This window comes from Numenius arquata, chromosome 1, assembly GCF_964106895.1.
Source record: "Numenius arquata chromosome 1, bNumArq3.hap1.1, whole genome shotgun sequence".
In the NCBI taxonomy this organism is placed as follows: Eukaryota; Metazoa; Chordata; class Aves; order Charadriiformes; family Scolopacidae; genus Numenius; species Numenius arquata.
The window spans coordinates 12046969-12068807 of NC_133576.1; the positions used below are offsets into that span (position 1 = coordinate 12046969).

Sequence of the window (21839 nt, forward strand, 5' to 3'; positions counted from 1 at the left end):
GATAAGATATATAACAAAGCATAACTTGAGAATGACTTAGCAAGATATTTTACAGTCTATGACACATTCTTGCCCTGTTCCTTATCTTAGCGCCTGGTGCATCTTTCAGATCATACAGTACATACTCCTGTACAGGTATCAAGTGGCAAAAGCAGCAACCAAATAATTTTTGAGGAAAGAAATTAATCTGTTAATATGATCTTGCACAAGAGTCAGACTCATACTCTTCCAGTATGATATATACAGAAAGATTTTGCAGACTTTTCCGATTTGGGGGTTGAAGATGGAAACAATACAAGACATTCTCAGCTATGGAAAATTCCATGATGTGCATTTGCCATTTTGAATGAAAATGTTGGTAATTGTTGGTCTTAGAATTTATTAATTTTTTAGTAGGGTAAAACCCCCAAACCTTTGACTGCTGTCTGTCTCTCCCTTGCTAATTTCTGTTACAGACTTGAAATTAGCAAGACCAGACTAATAAATTTTAAGACATTATACACCAAAACTTTTTATGGACTGCTGGATTTGTAACTGGACTAGTCTTTTAGCTCAACAGGCCACCTTTTATGAAGTATTATGAAGTATTAAAATCATAGAAATCGGTTGTTGAGTAATCAGTCTAGAGAGACGGAATAGAATTTCTTGTGCAAGTATACAAATGTATTTCAATAGCTACACAACTCTGTATTTACGTGAGATGATAAAACAACTGCCACCCCTTTATCTTGTCTATATGGAGTATTAAATGTAAAATTGCCTATATGGTTGTTCTGTGAAAACTACTTTATAAAGAAATGAATAAGAGGCATCCTGGAGACCTAATTACATATAAGCACTGCAGTTAATTAAGATACATACAGCTCATCTGTTGAACAGTCATTTTTGCAAAATTAATTATAGCTTTGTTCATCACATTCTGCAGTGATGAATACTAATATTTAAATTGAGTATCACTATAATTCAAAATTTAAAGATATTAAAAACATTAATTTTCATAGCTCTCTTTGATGCATGTATTTTTATACCCACTTTACATTCCCCATTAAAGATCAGAGGCATGGGATGGTTCCCCAAAGCCAAATACTCAAGTACCAAACTAAGATTAAAATTTTAAATTTTACAGCATCAATCCAATTGGTACTCTTTTAAACCACATTGCTCTTCTGAAAACACCGAAGAATTAATCAATAACTACAACCAGTCAGTTCCATTGCAAAACAAGAAATGCTTCATATAAGTAGATGTACAGTGAAATGAATATAAAACCAAAGAAAGATACTATCATCAAGAACACAACATTGTTGAAAAATCATTTCTAAGGCCCAATCTGCCCCATATAAGTCACTGAGGTTTTCTCATTGACTCTTTTGGAAGAAAACAGTTTTGAAATATCTCTATAATAAAGATAATTTTCAAAATTAAGCATGGTTGACATCACAAAACGTAATAAGTTTGCATGCATGCTGAATGTGTTTAAAAAAAACACATTACAAAGCACAAACACATGGGTTTAAGTCAGGCATAGTCCAGTCATTATAAAGCTATTTGCCTAACCTTTATAGAACTTACTCTGATAGGAAGTACGGATCCGTTTCGTTAAATCTGGATAAAAGTTAGACAGGCCACGCATGCAAAAGTTGTCTTTGGAACATGCCAGTACACCAGCATCAGCAGCAGGCAGAGGAAAGAGAGAAAAAACAGTCTAAAGTGAAAGGAAGTGATACCATAACCAGCATCTAGAACAGCCAAGGTGAAGAAATTTCAGCAGATGCTTACCTTCCAATTGGGAAATATAACAAGAAAAATAACCAAAAAAATAAAGGACGTGGGATGGATGGTGAGAAAGCAGCTGAGGCTTTATTTAGATGCATAGCTTCTATAAGCAATCTAGAAGTGTGTATTCCGTATTGCTATATCAGCTACCCTCCACCTTTTGTACAGGGCTCTACAGCATGTTACTTGTGGGCAGCTGCTCAAATTACTTTGGGAGCTGCTGTGAGGCTGGCTGAATGAGACAGAGAAGCTGAAGGTAGCTTAGAGCTGCTTGTCCCTTCTCTCCTCAGCTGTGCCAAATTTATATCCTTAACATTTGGCACAGGTGAGAACTAAGCTTGCCATGATTAAAGGCCTAGAAAGTGACATAAATTGTCTTTCAGGAACAGGAATAGGCCTAAAGACATACATATTATTCTCTAAATTTCAATTTCTGTTTGGTGTGCAAACATATTCTCAATTAAAAAAGTGCAGGGTCTGCTGATGAAAATGCTGATGTCATAAACTCACTATAATCTGCTGCTTTTACCATTTTATGGTTAGATTTAAAACTCAACGTTTTCAAACAGATTTTTAAATCTAATTCTAAAACATCACAGCTATATAAAACACATTTCATAATTGCGTCTGACTCTAGTACGTTACTATGGAATATGAGAGTAAAAAGACTTGAAACAGAGTATCTTTGGACTTTATTCTCATACAAGTAAATTTTTTAGATAATCAAAAATGTATGGTAAAATTTAACTGTATTGATGGACTAATATTTCTAACACACAATGCATAATAATAGCTCTGACTTACAAATGTGATCCTCTTGGTGTGAAATTTTAAAATGGGGTACAGCTGGATTTAGTAAGTTTATACCAAGAGCTTCAATTCACTAAGAAAGTCACTAATTTGAGCTCCTTGTGCTACCTACATAATACTCCAAGCACAACTGCCTGTTCAAATACCAACGAATAGCACTTGGCAGAAGATACAATTATGTTTAAATTGAAATCTTACCTATTGGTATGAACTTATCAAAACCAGAAAGAAAATAGCATACAGACTACACTTCAAGTGACTGTGAGAGAAACCATTTACTGCTCTGCTCATTATGATTTTTTACAGACTCAGCTAAGGGAATTACTTGCTGACCTCCATCCCAAAAGAATAAACTTCATATAAGATTTTGTTTCTGAGAAAATGTCAGTACCTAAAGTACGTCAGGTTTCTTTAGTCAAGTTATAGAAACTCCATTGGCCGGCAAATAGTCATGCATTTCAAAAGCACTATAAAAAGCCACACGCAAAAAAAACAAAGAACGTATCAGGCTCATAAACACAATAATTTATTTCCTACCTGCAGCAAACTGCTTGCTTTTGCGAGGTGAACGGGGTTGACGCTGGTATGGATCACTTGATCCATATAGGTCAAGGGTTCCCATGCTCAGCAGTACTGTCTTCTGCATGAAGTCCACAACGGCCAAACCATTGCAGTTTCCAAATGCCACTCTGAGAAAAGAAATGTTCCTCAAAGGTATTAGTAATATGTAATTAAGTGGTGCAAACAATAATTATTATTTATTATTATGAATTCTGCACATTTTCTTCAGAAACTACTCAAAGCTTACATTTTATAATTCTTACAGCTTTGTAATCCGAATTTTTAAAATTGTGTCCTGAAACACAGAAAGTGACTTCCCAGAAAGCAGACTCCCCACTTTAATTAACTTTCTGTGCCAAACCCATTGCAATAATGTCTAAATGTTGCTTTACTAAACAATATAATTCCAGTAACAATGATGTAAATTAAGCCTAGAAATCTGGATGTAGATCTTAAAAAGTGATTATACATATATATGAAATATGTGTATAAATTAAAATAGAAATACAAATAAATGTATAAAAAATATTTTAATCTAAATATAAATGATAAATGAAACATATTAAGCTGTATTGTGGAGATACCCAAATATGAAAGGTATTTATAAAATTTCCTTCCAACTCTGTCAGTTTGGCTACAGCACAGATTCATGCTAAAACAGTCTCTACCTCTCTGAAATGCTTCTACAAATGGCATTTTGATGTGGTTTAATTTATGGGCAAGATCTCTCAACTGGTGTGCAATTGCCTAAGATCTGGGCTGTGGTCTTGTTATACAGAAAAACAGAAGGAACAATTTATTTCTTTTGCTGCCTAGAAAATCCCTTTCAAATCATTCTGCCCCAATTATTCTTTATTGCTTCTACTGATTTCCTTCTGACACCAGTTTCAGAAAGAGGAAGGAAGTTGTATTGGACCAGCAGCACTTTCTCCTCCTGTCCCATAAAATTTTTTTCTGGTCTTGCTTTTTCCCCAGCTTGGAAGGGGTAGAGGCTGAGGGGGAAAAGGAAGAAGACAGTGCATCTATCTAAGGAAAAGGAAGAAAAAATGGAAAAGGAAGAAAACAAAAAGACTCTAAACATGTCTATATGTAAAACCTGGGAGAAAGTCTGAAGCTAACCAAAGCATATGGAAACCCATACATGTCAACAGATAGTATCTTTGCATCATAGTCTCACTAATGCATTAAACCTATTTAAGATTAAATATTAAAATAGACAAGTAAAATCGACTCATTTCTTTCTGATTTAAATAATGGCAAATAAATTTAGAGAGCATATGGCTATTGAAAGGATCCATATGCTAAACTCTTGACATGGCATTGTTGGTGACTTGATTTAAGCAGGAATATTATATACTGACAATTATTTTACAGAAGTGTCTCCTTGTCTATCAGACTGCAATTTTAACTTTCCGATAGAAAGGATTGTATGTACAGCCACAAGAAAACTCAAAATCCTAAACCACACTCCATCAGATTAGGAATCATTTGTGATCAAGTTCCATCATTTTCTATAAAAAGTAATTAAGGTGGTCAGTTCAAAGCCCTGCAAAATATTTAGGCACTGAGCTCATACTAAAAGTGAGCCATGCACTCATCTCCACCTGAGTCTTCTTAATATAGCTCCACAATATCTTAAAGGACATATATGAATTTGTGTGTGGAAAAACAATATGGAAAGAGAGAAGTAACAAGATAGAGGAAGGGGAAGCAGGGTAGATAGAACATTTTCCTCTGTTTTACCTTTTCTTCCTCTGCTTCCATTATAAAAAAGAGGGTTCCATATAGCAAACAGAAAAGGTAAAGGTGGAAAATTAGGTGTTTTTATTTTTTGTTAAAATGGCAAATTAAGGCACCATCTACAACAGTGGATCAAATTCGACTGGTTGTTACTACACCATGTTTTCTACCCTTGATTTAACACTGACTTTAGTACAGCATCTATGGACATACTGTGAACATACTCTTTTTTTCCCCATTGACTCTTCATTGATCTGTAGCTTAAGAAGCTACTAATATACACCAGTTTAAAGTCTGTACAAATACACTTTTATTTGGCAATATTTTGTGGTTATGTGGAAAGAATGTAAGCTGCACTAAGGAATAAACTCCATGTTTTATAAACGTAGGGTAATGCCTATTTCAGGAATTACTAAAGCCTGTTCTGCTTAATAGAAGAACAAAAATATTTTGAGAGAGTTTCTCTGGGACAAAAAGGAACTCTGTCTGTCATATTTGCCAGAAGACCATTCTGTTTTATATGACTTCATGTTTCTTGACACAAATTGACTGACAAAGAATAGTAAAATGTTATTTTGCTATTTGTTTTTGGCATTCTTGTATTTTGCTTTAAAGCATATGTTAATAGGCATTGTAAGAGAAAGGATATTGAAGTAAAAAAGATTACTAGTGTAAAGTGTGACAGTAATTCTTGTGATAATCCCTGTGTTCTAGGTGGAGAAGAAAAATAAAGGAACAAAAATGATGAGTGTCAATATCATCTGTTAGTACTTTGGGGAAAAAAATTAATGCCATCTGCATTTTGAAAATGATTAACCTGAGATTTATTTATTTTGGAAAACATGAGTCACGAGAAGAGCTAGTGATCATTCACTCTATGGTCAGCAAATCCACAAAACAGATCAACACTTCCTGGTCTGCATGTTTCTAAACTCTAAACATGCAAGCATGGATATAGCATTTCTTACAACTAAAAAACTACCAAGAAAAATCAGAAATTGCTCATTGATGTTATAACACTTCTGAGGAAAGATAAGAAAATCTAGGTAGACATTACTATTAACAAGGCTTAAGATAAATTACTAACATCCTATCTTTATGAAATCAAATACAAAATAAGCATAATTAATTTCTCAAATTTGAGGGATGACTAGAATTAGTTGCTAGGAGATGCTCTATTTTGTGGGTATCTTTCATAGAAATGTCCTAAATTCCATGTTAGGCATTTCTTGACAATTAATACGTAGATGGGCTGAAAATTTTTATCACATGAGCTGGTAAGAAATTTTCAGAGACTGTTTTCAGTCCAGCAGAACATACTTTAAAACAAATTTATTATTTGTATTTAACCTTGTAGATCTTCAGTTGTAATAGAAACATTTTGTAATGTTTTCTTTTCTACTTTCATAACATAAAGAAGATTTTGATGATTCATTTAAACAGAAATAAATCAGGTGTTAATACTTCTAATTTGTAGCTTGGTACTGTTAAAAGTAAACGAAATAGTCCTGTTTCACAGTGCAGTAACATCAGGAACACTATGTCCCTATTATTTGTAATATACAGTTACAGAATCAAAGTAATTAAAAAACATTGGAAACAGACACTCCAGAACATACCTACTATCCTATGCCTTCCTCCTAGTTAAACTGATTAATATAGGAAAAAATTTTAGGCAAAAGATGACCCAAATAACCCGACAACTAGCACAGCAAAAATGTCATATCCTTAAGCTTCATGATGAAGTGACACAGTTTTTCCACACTGTGAGGCTAAGGTATTAAACAGAAATTCTGATAAAAGATTGTACTTTGTCATAGGCCCAAGGAAAAAGTTGAGAGATGCAAGAGAGAGGGAAAGAGAAAAGACTCTGCAGAAGATATTTAAAGAAACAGGCCTTTCTTGGGTAGCTTTTGTAGGAAAGCTAGATTTAGGTTATTGGGCTATTTTATTGATACATGCATTTATTTCTGAAATACTCATGTACTTAGTATATGGTGTTTTAAAGGAGGCTGACCTGTAAACTATTACTGCTCCCAACAAAGGAAACAATTTAAAGCATTTGATTGAATCAGGTATGTTTAGGAAACCACTGTGAGAGCTAGGAGAACTGCAACCTGTCAGAATAGTTTACAAGCGAGAGAATGGTGTGATTATTCCTGAAGTCAGATGCTGCCTTGAGGCCTGAGACCTGCAAGGGAACAAATTAGGTAATAACCAACAACTTTCCCAAGTGATAAATGCATGGATATGGTAAAACAAAAGAAACTTCCAGAATTCATGAATAGGAAACTGTCTGGAAATTTAGGCCAAAGACTTGACAAAACAGCCCCAAAATGACAATATTTTTGCACAAATGTAAAGGCTATGCATAAAATTTCCAAAGTCTCTCTAGAGAGTCAAATGACACTGAAAATCAGTAGGAGTCAGATGCCTAACACCCATTAGAGCTTATAGTTTTTATTGGAGTAACACCTTCTACAGGGAAAATCATTTTAATGTATCTGAGCAAAAAAATACACACAGATATGCTCACTTGCACTTCCATACAGAATTTAGCATTTGAATGTTCGTTATTCCATTTTCAATTTCAGGTCGCTGGTTCTCTTGCAGAGACTAGCACAGACATAAAAACGCTGTTCTCATAAGACAATTTCCAACTAGATATGATGTAATGATAAATGACATTGAACACTTAATCACATCACCATTTCTACAAAATGTATTTCACCTTGGTGATCCTTTCAAAATAACTTTAAAAATTGCAGATTTGAAAGGTAATTAGATTTTATTTGAAAGGATGGACAGAATAATGTGAAAAGCTCTCGTCTTTTAAATAGGAATAGTAAAAATATTGGCAAGAACAGCAGTTCAACATCTCATATTACAATATTTATGTGAGTTCCAATAATTTTTCCCCAAGAATCTGGGTTATAGCACCTTTTGATTATTTTTAGTCTGACTTTAATTGTCTGTGGGAAACTTCAAACTCTAATTGGAAAATACATGATTTAGTGCAATAAAAAATACATCAATTCAACCTTAATTTTTAATTACTTACAGTCCATAAGCAGAGTTTACGGCAAGACTGGTAATCTGTTGTGGAGGCTCACCATCCACCCACACCAACTGAATAACAAGATCTGCTTGGTATCCAGGAGGCATTCGCACAGGTCGAGTCTTAACGCTAAGAAGAAGAGGTATAAAATAAGAACAAACAAACAAACAGACTGGGCCATGAATAACAACTGTCTCTCTTGAAAAAATACTAGTGAAGCACAATCCCTTAAATAGCCTAGAGCAGTACCAGCCCTTGCAGCATACTCTGCATATATCCGTACATTTGAGACCAGGTGTTCCAATCACAACAGGGATATTTTGGAGGAATTCCAGATTTTGACTTTCATTTCTCTTGTAGAAATAAACCTGAAAACTTCAAGATTCCTTACAAAAGAAACTCTGGAGAAGATGTAGGTGAGGGTCAATACAAATAATTTTTGCTTAATCATTTTGCTTTGATTTTCCTTTTTCAGAATATTTTCTTATGCTATATAACGCACACTTAAAAAATCATCGTGAAAAATCAACTTGAATGGAAAACCTAAAATACTTTCTTCTGGAACTTTGAAATAGGACATTTCTGTATTTTTTGGAACTTTCTTGCTCTGAAGTAAAGCATGACAGAAAAATGCAAAGAGGCAAGAGATGATGAGAAGATGTACCTTTCTGCAGCAGTCTTCACCATTGCATATTCAAAACTTATGGACTGGACAATTTTATTTGTTCATCTAGTGCAAACAAGTCCTCTTTTCCTCTTAGGAGTAAAGTCACCTAATACATGATCCGGTCTTAATGAATGAACGCTTCCTACATAAACTCTGATATAATCATTAAGATATTCATATTCTGTTCTGGCAAGTTCAGTGACTTTCAAAGCTGGTACTGAAGGTGTACATATTAAGAGGGAGTATAGGAACTGAACATTTCTGTGTGACTGCTTTATGCGTGTTCTTGACTGGTAGAACAACATGATGATACACTGAAAGAAATTATGCAATAATGGCAATACTTTGAGGTATTCATGTTATTCATTAGTACATTCACACTGTAGGTAGTAATTTATACATAAAACCCATAAGCCAGTGCATTTTTATTATAGCTGTAAATTATGAGACAGCTTATATTGCACCATTCTGCACACAGTCATAAGGCAGTCTATCACATATAATCCTCTATCCCTGCGAAAAATAGTACCCAAAGAAAGACTAAGAATCAGGAGAGGAAGGAAAGTAGCTAGTTAATATAGACATGGACAACATACTCTATAAAGAGCTGCAATTTTTGGCACATAATATTTCTTTCTGCTGTAAGCACTTCTCTATACATATATTTCTACCATAAATAACTTAAGTAGTATTATCCTATGTACGGGATCTCAGAGAAGAGATCTTTGATGACTATCCCCTGAATGTGACTATGACGTGACTCAGCAAGCTTTCCAAGCAGCTGTGGCCCATACACCTGATGGATCAGATTGGAAAAAAACTCAATTAATTTCTATTCAGAACAAGTAAACACTTCTTTCAGGAGAGGATATTCAAACTTCTCATACAATAAAACCAGGGCTATCAGTTTTTTTGTAGCTACACTGACTGCATCTGTTGGGACGGAGGACTTTATGGCAAATAAGGCTACTGGCAATCTTGGAAAAATAGATGCAGAAAACTGAAGTAAAATGAAGTAAGACAATCACAGAATGACACCAGGGCAAAAGTTCAAAAGAAGGTAACTCCAGCAGCACAATGGACAATGTACAAAGCAAATAGTGCTCTAATTCTGATAGAAGTTAAGAAGAACAGAGGACCGTGCAATACCTCTCACGCTTTTACAGTCTGATAAGAGAAAAGACTGGACATGGAAGTACCTTATGACACAAGAGAGAAAATCTCCAGCTCAGTGTTAGCAGTAGAAGCACTTCAAGATACTTTTTGAAAAAGTTCTTAAAGCATAAGGACTATTTTCTTAATAAGACCTTAATATCTGTGGTGAGTTAACCTCAGTCAGCTGCCAGGTGCCCACCCAGCTGTTCTCTCACTCCCCCTCCTCAACAGGACACGGGAAGAAAATAAGATGAAAAAGCTCATGGGTTGAGACAGGACAGGGAGATTGCTTACCGATTACTGTCACAGGCAGAACAGAATCAACTTGGGGAAAATTAGTTTAATTTATTGACAATTAAAATAGAGCAGGAGAGTGAAAAATTATATGAAAACAAAACTAAAAATATCATCTTCCCACCTCTCCTTTCTTTCCAGGCTCAATTGCACTGCTGACTTGTCTACCTTCTCCCCAACCCCAAGCAGCACAGCGGGGATGGGGAACAGTGATTTTGGTCAGTTCATAACACTCTCTGCCTGCCACTCCTTCCTCACGCTTTTCCCCTGCTCCAGTGTGGAGTCCCTCCCAAGGGATACAGTCCTTCAGGAAAAGACAGCTCCAGCATGGATCCCTCTCGGGCCACAGTTTCTGCCAGAAAATCTGCTCCTGAGTGGGCTACTCTCTATGGGCTGCAGCTCCTGCTAGGACCCTTCTCTGACACAGGCTCTCCATGGGCTGCAGGGGGACAACCTGTATCAGCATGGTCTCCTCCATGGACTGAAAGGGGAATCTCTGCTTCAGCACCTGGAGTGCTTCCTCCCCCTCTGCTTCTCTCCCCTTGGTGTCTGCAGGACTGTTTCTCATGCTTTTTTCTTGCTCCTCTCTCACAGCTGCTGTGAAGCATTTTTTGCCCTTTCTTAAATTTATTTTCCCAGAGGTGCCACCCTCTTGGCTGAGGGGCTCACCTTGCAGTGGGTCAGTTGGAGCTGTCTGGAGCCATCTGTGTCCGGCATGAGTAGTGCTCTGCACTGGGGCCACCTGGCAGCTCCCCCTGACAGCCCCTGGGCACTTGCACCTGATACATCTTTGGTAACTGCCTTTCACACCCTATCTCAAACTGTTTAACCGTTTCAGTAACACAGTTTATCTTGTACTGCTGCTATTTTTATTGTAGAGGGGTCACTAGCCTTGCCAAATCTTTTGCTTATTTACTATTTAATGAGAAAGGCACTCCTCATCTATCTTTCTAAATGCATTTCCTTAACAGCGGCTTGGCACACTATTCTATTTCTTCTGCCTGTTGTACTGTTCAGACCTTACATATCCATTTATCCAGAGCAGTAATCAGCCTCTTGGCTCAGATCTTGTCATAGGAAAGACGTGACAGCACAGTTCATCAAGCGGGATGCTTTTTCCCTGTCCTTCCTCTGTCCTCGTTGCCCAGGACCAGCTGTGACAACAGACCTCTCAGGCACCGGTCTGGATTACCACTCCTCCCTTCCCCGCTCAGGGTTGTGGCAGTCACAAGAGCAAAAGGAAAGCACTCAACAGCCACAGTCTTGACCCAACATGGAACAGAATCCCACTGTGACAATGTGTACATAGTGAAGATGAACAGCACTTTATCTGCTTGCTTAGAGACAAGAAAGTAACCACTTCCATTTCCTTGCATAAGGAGCCTTGTTACCCATGGTTGGTGACAGACTGCAACAGATACAGCAACATACTACAACTCTAGCACGCCAAAAAATTATGGGAGCCAAAAAGCAGTGCTGGCAGTGTGAGATAAGACTTTCTGAAGTGTGGGTTGACCAAGCCAGAATAAGCATGTGGTGTAGCAGGGTGCACAAGACACCTTGTTGGAACTAATACATGGCTTTGTTAAGCCTGGAGAGAGGAAGCAGCAGAAACAGGAGGTGGTGCAAGTGAAGCGCCAGCTGGTGCTGTTGGTGAAAGAGCTTAACAGTTTGTTGTTAGATGTGTGATGCCTTTCACAATCATCTGCAACTTTCTCAGGTCCTGTAACCTCTTCAAACTCCATAGCCCTATCATAGTATACCTATTATACCTGAGGATAAGGGATCACATATCTGGGTATCACATATTTGGATATCACAGCAGAATATATGCAGCATTTCAGGATTGGTAATGAGACCTTCACTTGGATCTCCAAGACATAAACATCTCCTCTCCTCTTCATGACCTTGACCTGCTCCTGCCTTTCCCCCTCTCTGACTGCAGAAGCACATAGGCTGTGTGGCAAGGTTTTGGTAGTGGGGGACAGGGAGGATTGCAGGGGTGGCCTCTGTGAGGAGAGGCCAGGGGCTGCACCATACCAGACAGCCTCGTTCTAGGTGGTTCCAACTGGCTCTGCCACAGACCCATAGCAGGACACAGCTGAGCCCCTCAGCCAAGCTGGTGGTACCTCTGGGAAAACAAATTTAAGAAAGGGCAGAAAATACTGCCTGGGAGCAAGAAGTGAGGAAAAAGAAAGCGAGAAACAGCTCCAAGTACCAGTTACAGAAGCAGAGATTCCCCTGCAGCCCAGGGAGAGAACCATGATGGAGCAGATATCCACACTGCAGCCCTTGGAGGATCTTATTGTGAAGCAAGTGGATATTTCCTGAAAGAACTGTGGCTTTTGAACACTGGAGCAGGTTTATCCTGAAGGACTGTACCCCATGGGAGGGACCTGGCACCAGAGCAAGGAAAAGTGTGAGGAGGAAGGAGGGGCAGAGAGGAGCTGTTATGGACTGACCACAACCAGCATTCTCCATCGCCTCTGTGCTGCTGGGGGTGGAGCTGGAAATGGAGGATTGAAGCTGGGAAAAAGAGGGGATGGAGAACAGGTTTTAATTTTTGTTTTTGTTTCTCAAGTGAAGTCTGTTTTGCCTATGACAGTAACTGGTAAGTGATCTCCCTGTCTTTATCTCAACCCATGAGCTTTTCCACCTTATTTTCTTCCCCTTGTCCTGTTGAGGAGAGGGAGTGACAGAGTGGCTGTGTGGGCACATGGTAGCTAGCCAAGGTCAGCCCACCACAGGTAGTAATAGCATTATATTGTTGTTTTCTATTAACAGCAAACCTCTGCTCAAAATTTTGTACTTTCTTACCTATTCTGCTGGCACTAAAGTTTTGCCCTTTCCTTTGTTCATAAGATACATATCCATGAGCATTTCTGAAGTGACACTATACATAAGCTTCAAGAAGCCCTGGACTACCCAGTAGTATTTGCGCTCATGAGACCCCACCTGGAGTACTGTGTCCAGCTCCGGAGTCCTCAACATAGAAAGGACACGGACCTGTTGGAATGGGTCCAGCGGAGGGCCACGAAGATGGCCAGAGGGATGGAGTACCTCCCCTATGAAGACAGGCTGAGAGAGCTGGGGTTGTTCAGCCTGGAGAAGAGAAGGCTCCAGGGAGACCTCATAGCAGCCTTCTAATATCAGAAGGGAGCCTACAGGAGAGCCAGAGAGGGACTCTTTGTCAGGAAGTGTAGTGACAGGACAAGGGGTAATGGTTTTAAATTGGAAGAGGGGAGATTTAGATTAGATACCAGAGAGAAATTCTTTACTGTGAGGGTGGTGAGGCACTGGAACAGGTTGCCCAGGGAAGTTGTGGATGCCCCATCCCTGGAAGTGTTCAAGGCCAGGCTGGATGGGGCTTTGAGCAACCTGGTCTAGTGGAGGTGTCCCTGCCCATGGCAGGGGGGTTGGAACTCGATGATCTTTAAGGTCCCTTCCAACTCTAACCATTCTATGATTCTATGATTTGTGGTGAGAACAAAAGGATGAACATCTGTGAATTCAAGCTGCTAAGGGAGAGGAGTCTTTTGAGACCAGGAAAAACTGAAACTACAAACAAGAGTTGTATACAATGAAGATGTATTATTTTCAAACAAACTTCACAGCAAGCAGAAACTGAATATTTTATACAAATAGTCCTCCAGAGTATCCTTGTGATAGGGCCCTTCCAATTCTTATGTCTGTGGATAAGCCTTTAAGAAGCATACTAGTGGTGGTGTTTCCATCTTGCATCCCATTTTAAGTTTTCAGCTCCTGCCCTTAAAAATGTTATAAAAAATATAAAACAGGTAAATGAGTTCCAGGAACCAAGATTTAACCTTAATGCCCTTTCAGCTGAGCAGGCATACTTTCCATCCCTATATTCTAATGAGTAACTGATGATGGGGAGCACAAGAGTCAAGCATGCTGCTATGGTGAATTCCAACAAGTATCTGTCGAGACAATGTGTTTATCCTTTTCCTCTTCTAAACAAATTATCATGAGACTGAAAATGACTGCAGAATTAATTCTGATAGTCTAAAACATGTTTTTATTATGATATTACTTTTCCAATGTGTTTTTAACAACATGATGGAAAAATTAGAAAACTTGAAGTGCCTTCTAAGTTTTTTTTCAGATTGTTGTTACCTGAGCAAAAAAACCCAAACACCTTTCTCTACTTTTCACTGCAAATTTGAAGATCTTCTTTAGTAATATGGATGTTATTTCACGGGGATTTTCTTTTAGCATAGAATAAGTTGTAGCTGGTGAAAGACTTAAGACTGGAATAAAATAGTTTCAGATTTCATGATTCAGTTTGTCATTCCCAGGCTCCTGTGATACCTTCTTCTCTATGAATGCTTGAGCTGTTTCCCTGTTTTCACTAACCATCTTCCTTCAACAGTAATGTTGATCTTTAGTTCTTCCTCACCTTGTTTTGGATTGCTTTCTAAAAAGTCTTTATACTATAAGCCTAAACAGACTGCAGGAGTATGCACAAAAGGAAAGTATATGTTTCAGCGATTTCCTTGACATGTTCTTGTCTGAATTTGGTTGTTGCAAAGTTTTGGGTTTTGGTTTTCTTTATGAGATAATCACAGTTCTTTATCATTTTGGAGCTACTTGGGGCTACTGTCAAAACCTTTGATTGACCTAATTTTGGGATTATACTAAAGGTCTGGGAACAAAGACTTACATTCTGGGTACAGCTTTTTTATGACAGTATTTACATAAAAAATATTTATCTGCATAATCACAAATACATAAGTTTTCTATGTTACTATAGCTGCTTATTTCATTATAAAATCTTCTGAAATAAGCAAGAACAATATTTATTCTACACTGCTGCTTGCCTATCTTGGTAACATTTATTTTTGATTTCAGAAAAATGACAAGTTTTTATTACTTCAGCCCCTTCAACCACTTTCTTTCTAGTACCTATTCACCAACACAAACACATTCAGTCATTCTGACTTCTGACTAGCGAAAATTATATAGTGTTGAGTTCCAACCATTTGCCTTAAGGAGGCTGAGAAGCAGGTATGAAAATAAACACAACGGAACCAAGATTAAAAGCTACTCTGTATATAAAATTTTATGTAGATTATCAATATAGTTCAAGTTGTGCACTCACGCTCTGTGTGTAGGTGGGTGCAGCTTTATGTTGTTATCACTGTATCCTAGATTCTGTACTGCTGCCCACCTGAATGACTTGCATAAAAAGTCAACAGCATCATCCAGGTCTCCACTGGGTTTTGTGTTTCCAGCACTACTTTCATTTTGTCATCATAATTCAGCTTAGAACCGAAGGATTTTGACAGACAAGGAATGTGGACCTGGTTAGGCTTTGGAGGAAAATTGTGGATTTTTATATGCCTTTCCTTATTGAAAAGGATGAGAGTGTACACAGCATGCTTTTATACAAATGTAAGAGGGAGTATGCCAGGAGTTCTAGTGGTATAATTACTTTGAATTTGAAAAATCAATTCTCTGTCAAAATATGTTTATGTTTATTTTGTGTAAAATGGGACAAAAACTGATTGGCCAGTTTAATGTGAGATTATATGGAGTTAAGCAAACTTCTAAAAACTAACCAGCAGACCCTCTACTGGTTCATTACTGCTTTTCTGCCTCCAATATCAACAATTCCTTTCCTCCCCAGACTAAATCAAATAAGAATCCCTTAAGGGAAAAATCCTAGCCACTGAAATAATCGATTGCATTCTTGCTGATTTCAATTTCAGAAATATATTTCACATTGGGATTTTTTTTAATAACTTCTGTCTCTTCTATTGATTTTCATGGTTAACATTAATGATTAAACTGAGGTCTGAGGTTCAACTGCATGACTGAATGAAGTGGACAAATGAACAGGATGCCAAAAAAATACTGTTCATTTTACAAGAACAATGTTATGATATTACCTTTAAATGCTAATGTTATTTTCAGGACCTCAATAGTATCTGCAAAGTCAGGCAATGTTCATTTAAACTGTTTTTGAAATAATTGAGGCATTTAAAATATTTAATAATAATTAGATTGAAATAATAATGAATTCAATAAAATGAGAGCAATTGTTATCAGCAGTACACTACAATTGCTGGAAAATTACAGTTTATGGAGTTTTGTATGGAATTCTGTTTTGAACCTATTCAAACCTATAATCTATCTGCCTCATTAGTAAGAACATATTCATCTACTCCAAACAGTGGTATTGTGTACTCTAGCAGACAACACTTTGCATCTTTCTAAAGATTAAAGATGAATATACTTCCACGCAGTATGAAATGTTTCATAATTGTATATTTTAAAGATTGTTTCATGAGTATGAACACAGTTTTCATTCCTTACTCACTATAAAATGCATATATTTCTTTCACAAAGAAAGATTTTAGTGTTATACTAATTAATCAAGGAGGGAAAGCTTTACACGTTTGCTTTACGCAAGTTCCTCTGAAATTCCTTGATTTATTCTGCAGTGTTTGTATTCCATTCAAAACTGTGGGTATGAGATGAAGATTTACTCCTAGATCATACTGGAAAACTACAAACTTTTACTGTAACAGTTTATCTTCTCCATAATTACTTCTAGCCTTTTAAAATCCCTTATTAGTTATTTTGCCTTAATTCTTTTGTTTGTTCCATATTCTGGTTTCTTCTCATTTTGTGTTGCATACATACGATTAACCTCTTTTTCTTGATAGCTGATGGATTGTTAATACAACAAATAGGAATGCTTTTTAGGAAGACAAATCTTTGAATAAATAATTAGGTGTAGACTTACCTAAGACATGGGATACTATCCTTCATTGTTCCTTCACATGCTACAGTGTTGGTACTGCCTGAAAGGCTCTTTAAAGAAGGAAGCTGGGAGGAGGCATCTGGAAATGGAGGAATTATTTCCGGTTCAGGAGTAATGATATCTTCTACTTCATACTGAAGTCGTACCTCTAATGACTTAAATAAATAAAAAGCTAAGTTATAATTTAATAAAGAAAGCTTCCCATTTACCACAGCAATAACATTACAAGACTGATGTCAGGCAGTCAAGCTAACACGGGGTCTTTAAAATGCTAGGATTTGTAGACTGAACTCAAGCTGAGTTCAGGCTGGCTGCTACAGAAGGGAGGACCCTAAGTGCTAGAACTTGGGCTGACTTCAGGTAGCAAAGAAGTCCTGAGACTGACCATCTCAGTCTCAGTACAGACAAAGCCAGACAGCCTAAGGTCAGGTACATTTTCCAACAAAGAGTCCCATACTTTTCATTAAAAAACCTCCCACCATTCAAGAGTGAAGACTTGAATGCCTGCAGCAAAAATGTGGAAACAAAGAGATGAGCCCATCTCAGAGATGCACAAAACCCAGGGGAGCTCAGTGACTACACTATCAAGATTAGATAATATTAAAGCAACTCTTCAGAGAACAATTCCTCATATAAATGATCCTTAATTACAGATGAAATCTGAGAAACTGTTAAATTGCACATATTATAATACTTTAGAAAATACCAGTTCCGATGCAATTCACCCACAAATGTAAAATACAGGAAAATAAAGAAATTAAATGATAGGTAATAAAAGATAAGGTGCATTTGCTATGGAACAATGTAAGAATACTGAAATGTAGTACTTTTAACAGCATTATAGCCGGTCAGTAACATGAAATTACTGTTCATTAGTTTTAAAACTTTCCTGAAAGGATACCTTCAGCTAGCTTAATAATTGCCTCTGGGGGAAAAATGAGAGGAAAACAACAGAACAGCTATACGTAATGAATTTCCTTACCAGACAGCACATGGCTACAGGCCAAAAACGACACATGTTTTGCCAGCCTAGAACTATAGACTTTCTAAAGTACATTAAAGTAGCGTGAAAAGGAAAAGAACTGTAACTGGGGAAAGTGGAAAATGAAAGGGAAATTTTGGTTCAGCCCCTGGGATTTGTTGAGAGCTGACAGACGCAAAGAAATACTTTCTGGCAAGAGAGCGTCTGGAGTTGCAAACTGTTCTCCAGCACCACAGAAAGGCAAGCCTGAAGGAGAGGCAGTCATGTTTAGTTTGGCTTTGCCTTAAGAGTAGTCTCCTGTTAAACTTCTTAGACTTAAGAAAGAACGTTTTACATTATAAATGCTGTTCAGCCACATGGTTAGCAACAGTTGTGGCTCCTGTACAAAAACGCAAGGTTTAAACTAAAGTCTGACTTGCTGTACAACAATGGTAAGTACAAAGTGATTGCAGTGCTGCTAAAAGAACATGAACTGTATGATTCTACCTGAAATAAGGTGACTGCTTAAGACATGAAGACATAAAAAGGAGTATTTGAACAGGATAAAGCAGCAGAAACCTTAGGAAAATATCAAGTGCTTAGCCATAAATAATCTGGCATTTCATATCGTGTCCATTTTTAGGGAAACAAAGTCAGCATAAGCTAGAAAAGAAAAACCTCTTTTTTTGTTGTTGTTGTTAAAGCCAGTGATAATTTTCAGTTCCCTTGCTGTGCAAACACTATGAACATAAAGAGATGAAATACTTGAGTTAAAAAGAGCATTACTATGTACATACAAAATGTACATTATCTGATAAAAACATAGAGCAGCCAGTATTCTTAGAGGAGGTAAGTACAACAGAGATTTACTGTATCATAAAGTCTTAAAAGCAAACTACGTCTGAAATCTGTAGTGTACATTGCTATTAAAGCAAAAAAGTGGAGACTTGGCTCCCAAAACCTCAGTTAGACTTTTTTCACTAACTTAAGTAGGATCAAGATTTCACTTAAAAGGTTTAAAATGGAATGCCCCTAAACATATATTTATACAGCTTGATATTAGTTTTATTCAAGTATATGAGCACAGACACAGAAAGGCAATTTGATTTAGAAATTATGTTCTTTCATAAGAGAGTAAAATTCTGAAGGACTTACTGCAATTTCAGTATTTACTTCATGTTTGCTGAACCTGTAAACAACCACATATGCAGAAACTCCTGCCACACAGAAAATTCGGCTTTCAGGACACCAGTACATCATCTGAACAGCAAAAGGATCTTCTTCCACAATCTCAGCCGTAGCTTTTCCTTCTCCTACTTTCTGTTTTTCAAAGACCTTTGATGTTTTTAATTTGTACAACATCTGTAGAGTAACTGGAATATATTAAAACAAATAAAAAATACTGACTAACATGAAGCAAATCAGTTATAAAATTCCTTGGTTCCCATTTTCTTTTCAGTTGTGGCATAACAAAGAATCTTATGAAGGCCTAAGAGAAGAAGATGGGTATTATACAATAGCAGATACTATTCTGGTACACAGTACTGGTAGGACATGTATTTAATACTTCCAAAGCAGGTATTTGTCTGTGAAATATTTCTTAGTACTTTCTGGAACAGGATGTCAAAGGTCCATGTTAAACATTATGTCCCTAATTAGGCTTATACTCAATGTTTTAGAGAGGCTCTGATAATGCTGCTATTTTCCTAATGAGAAGCGAAACTAAGATTTCATTTGTCTGAGGTTATTGTCTTGCTAGAATGTGAAGACTGAATGGCATTTCAAGAGAAAACATCAGGAAAGCATTCTGGTGGCCTGGGCAACATACAGACTTTTTGAATGAACAGGAATTCTAAAATGTTTTGAGTTTATTGACTAATAAGTATATCTGTGTTTATACCTGTATATATAACCTTATATCCAGAAGCCTTTGTCAAGGCTAGAACTTCACTGCAGCGAATTCTGGAGGCAAAGGAAGGATTATAACCAATCCCATTCTGTTTTATTGACATTCCTCCCTGTTTTTTACTACTTTTAGGTTAATTTATCAGTGGCATTTATTAATAACTGCACAAGGTCAGAAAAAGTTACTCAGGCCCAGCACCTATAAAGGTTTGTATATACATAAAGGCGAAGCTGTTACATATGTTAGTGTAATTGTAAATGAGTCTAGCTAGCTTGTGTAAAAAGCGCAACAAAAAGATGAAAGAATGGTGTTTTAGTTATGTAACCGGATGACGAACACAGCAAAATTACATTTTCATTTTGTGGTGCAGATATATTCCAGGAGTTTTAGCATATCATTTTTTAATATATTTTTTAAAGTTTCAGCATACAAAACGCTACCAATTTTTCACAAGTTACAGCAAGTGCTTCTGTAATGGATGCATAATTCTTCCTGCCTTCTGTGGCGGTGGAAGAGGCCTCAGGATGCCCTTAGTCCCAGTGGCAAATCCAGAGTGGCACTTCAAATCAGACATCATGGGCCCGTGCATACTAGGACTGGGAGAATTACAGAATCATAGGGCAAAAGTACAAGGCAAGACCCTCTTCTGTGGGTCTTGTGCTTCTGTGAATTACTAGGTACCATCTGCAGCAATGGGTTTTGAGCAAATATACATTTGGAAAACTGCTGCAGTGACTTAGCAGTTCCCTGTCTCCCACAAATCTGTGCATTCAGATACAAAAATACACAATTAAAATATGTCTAAAAGGCAAGTATTTTGTGCCTTCAAATACCAGTAGGATATTATGTTTGCTATGAAATCTCAAATGCAATTTGAATGCTATTAAAAATGTTAAGATCTTGAAAATAATAATTAAAATCTTGTTCCTCTGCAACCTGCTCTAGGTGGACCTGCTCTGACAGGGGGGTTGGACTAGATGATCTCCAGAGGCCCCTTCCAACCCCATATCATTCTGTGATTCTGTGAAAAGTACCAAGTATGGTACCAGTAATGCAGTACACGCCCTGAAAGGCAGGACTAAGACCAGGACATTAGAGATGCACTGAAAGTACCATTCCTGTTGAAGGGATTGTGAATATTCATAATCATCTAAGCTTTTACTTTTAAGAAAAATTTCTGTTCCAGCATGTACATACTGATGAGTGGGTTATGTTTATATTCCCTATGAGAAGTTTTTTCCTTTCCCCATTCCTGCCAGAATTATAGAAGAAATGACTAGCACACTGGTTCCTGTGCAATGTATACACTAGACGCTTTGGGGTCTTGCAACAGTTTGTATTGTTTCACCCTAACTTTAATACCTATATTTGCACATTCTTGTGAAGAGCATAAGTACGTCATGAAATACGCACAAGACAATGCTTCACACCACTTCTCTAAATAAAAGTCGTTATTCTTTTTTTGTTCATATTAAAGCTCTCAACCTTCTGCCTTTGGAGATAAAAACATTCAAATGGCGGCAACAGGAGTTTCTTTTTGGTGTTCACCATAACTTGAAAATATTGGATGATGTAAACGCTAACCAGCATATATCTCTTTTTCCTCCATTTCCAAATAGATAAATTATGTAATAAAAAAACAACTCATAGTCACGTTCAGTTGACAAGTCTATGTAAAATTCCTTTGTGAAATGAAGCTTTGAAAATCCCCATTTTCTCCTTGTCTGTCATGATGAGTGAAAATATTCGGTATTAAGCAAAAAAAACTACCTGAAAAAGTCTTCAGGTTTAGCTGACATTAAAATCTTGTAAACATTCCCCATATTTGGCTGGAAATGGTAGCACTATTAATCATTACAATTCTGTGGCACACCATGAAACTAGCATGTAGTTTAAGTATTGCATGCTCTGTTCTTCTGTGTTCTTGGCGACCATTACAACTGGTCATTAGGGTCAAATTAAATCTCTCTGCCTGAAATTTCATACAGAATTTTCTTTTACACTCTCTTTTCTTTAAGAGACTGGTATCTCATAAAAGAGATATTCTACCCAGACATCCCTGTACCACAGAAGAGACAGGATACAAGGCAACTCTACTGCAACTTTTGTGAAGCACAGTCA

At 37.2% G+C, this 21839-nt stretch overlaps 1 protein-coding gene across 2 annotated transcripts in view; it reads right to left on the reverse strand.

The window, feature by feature from the left end:
* STXBP5L (syntaxin binding protein 5L) overlaps positions 1-21839 on the reverse strand; it is a 201316-nt gene that overhangs the window by 49199 nt on the left and 130278 nt on the right. The window contains exons 15-19 of one of the 2 annotated variants that reach the window (XM_074145578.1): positions 18968-19185; positions 16834-17006; positions 7949-8074; positions 3124-3275; positions 1573-1644 (exon numbers count right to left, since the gene is read on the reverse strand). In XM_074145578.1, coding sequence (XP_074001679.1) covers positions 1573-1644; positions 3124-3275; positions 7949-8074; positions 16834-17006; positions 18968-19185 — 741 coding nt within the window. The remainder of the gene's footprint in view (positions 1-1572; positions 1645-3123; positions 3276-7948; positions 8075-16833; positions 17007-18967; positions 19186-21839) is intronic. The other variant, XM_074145586.1, reaches the window with a different exon arrangement.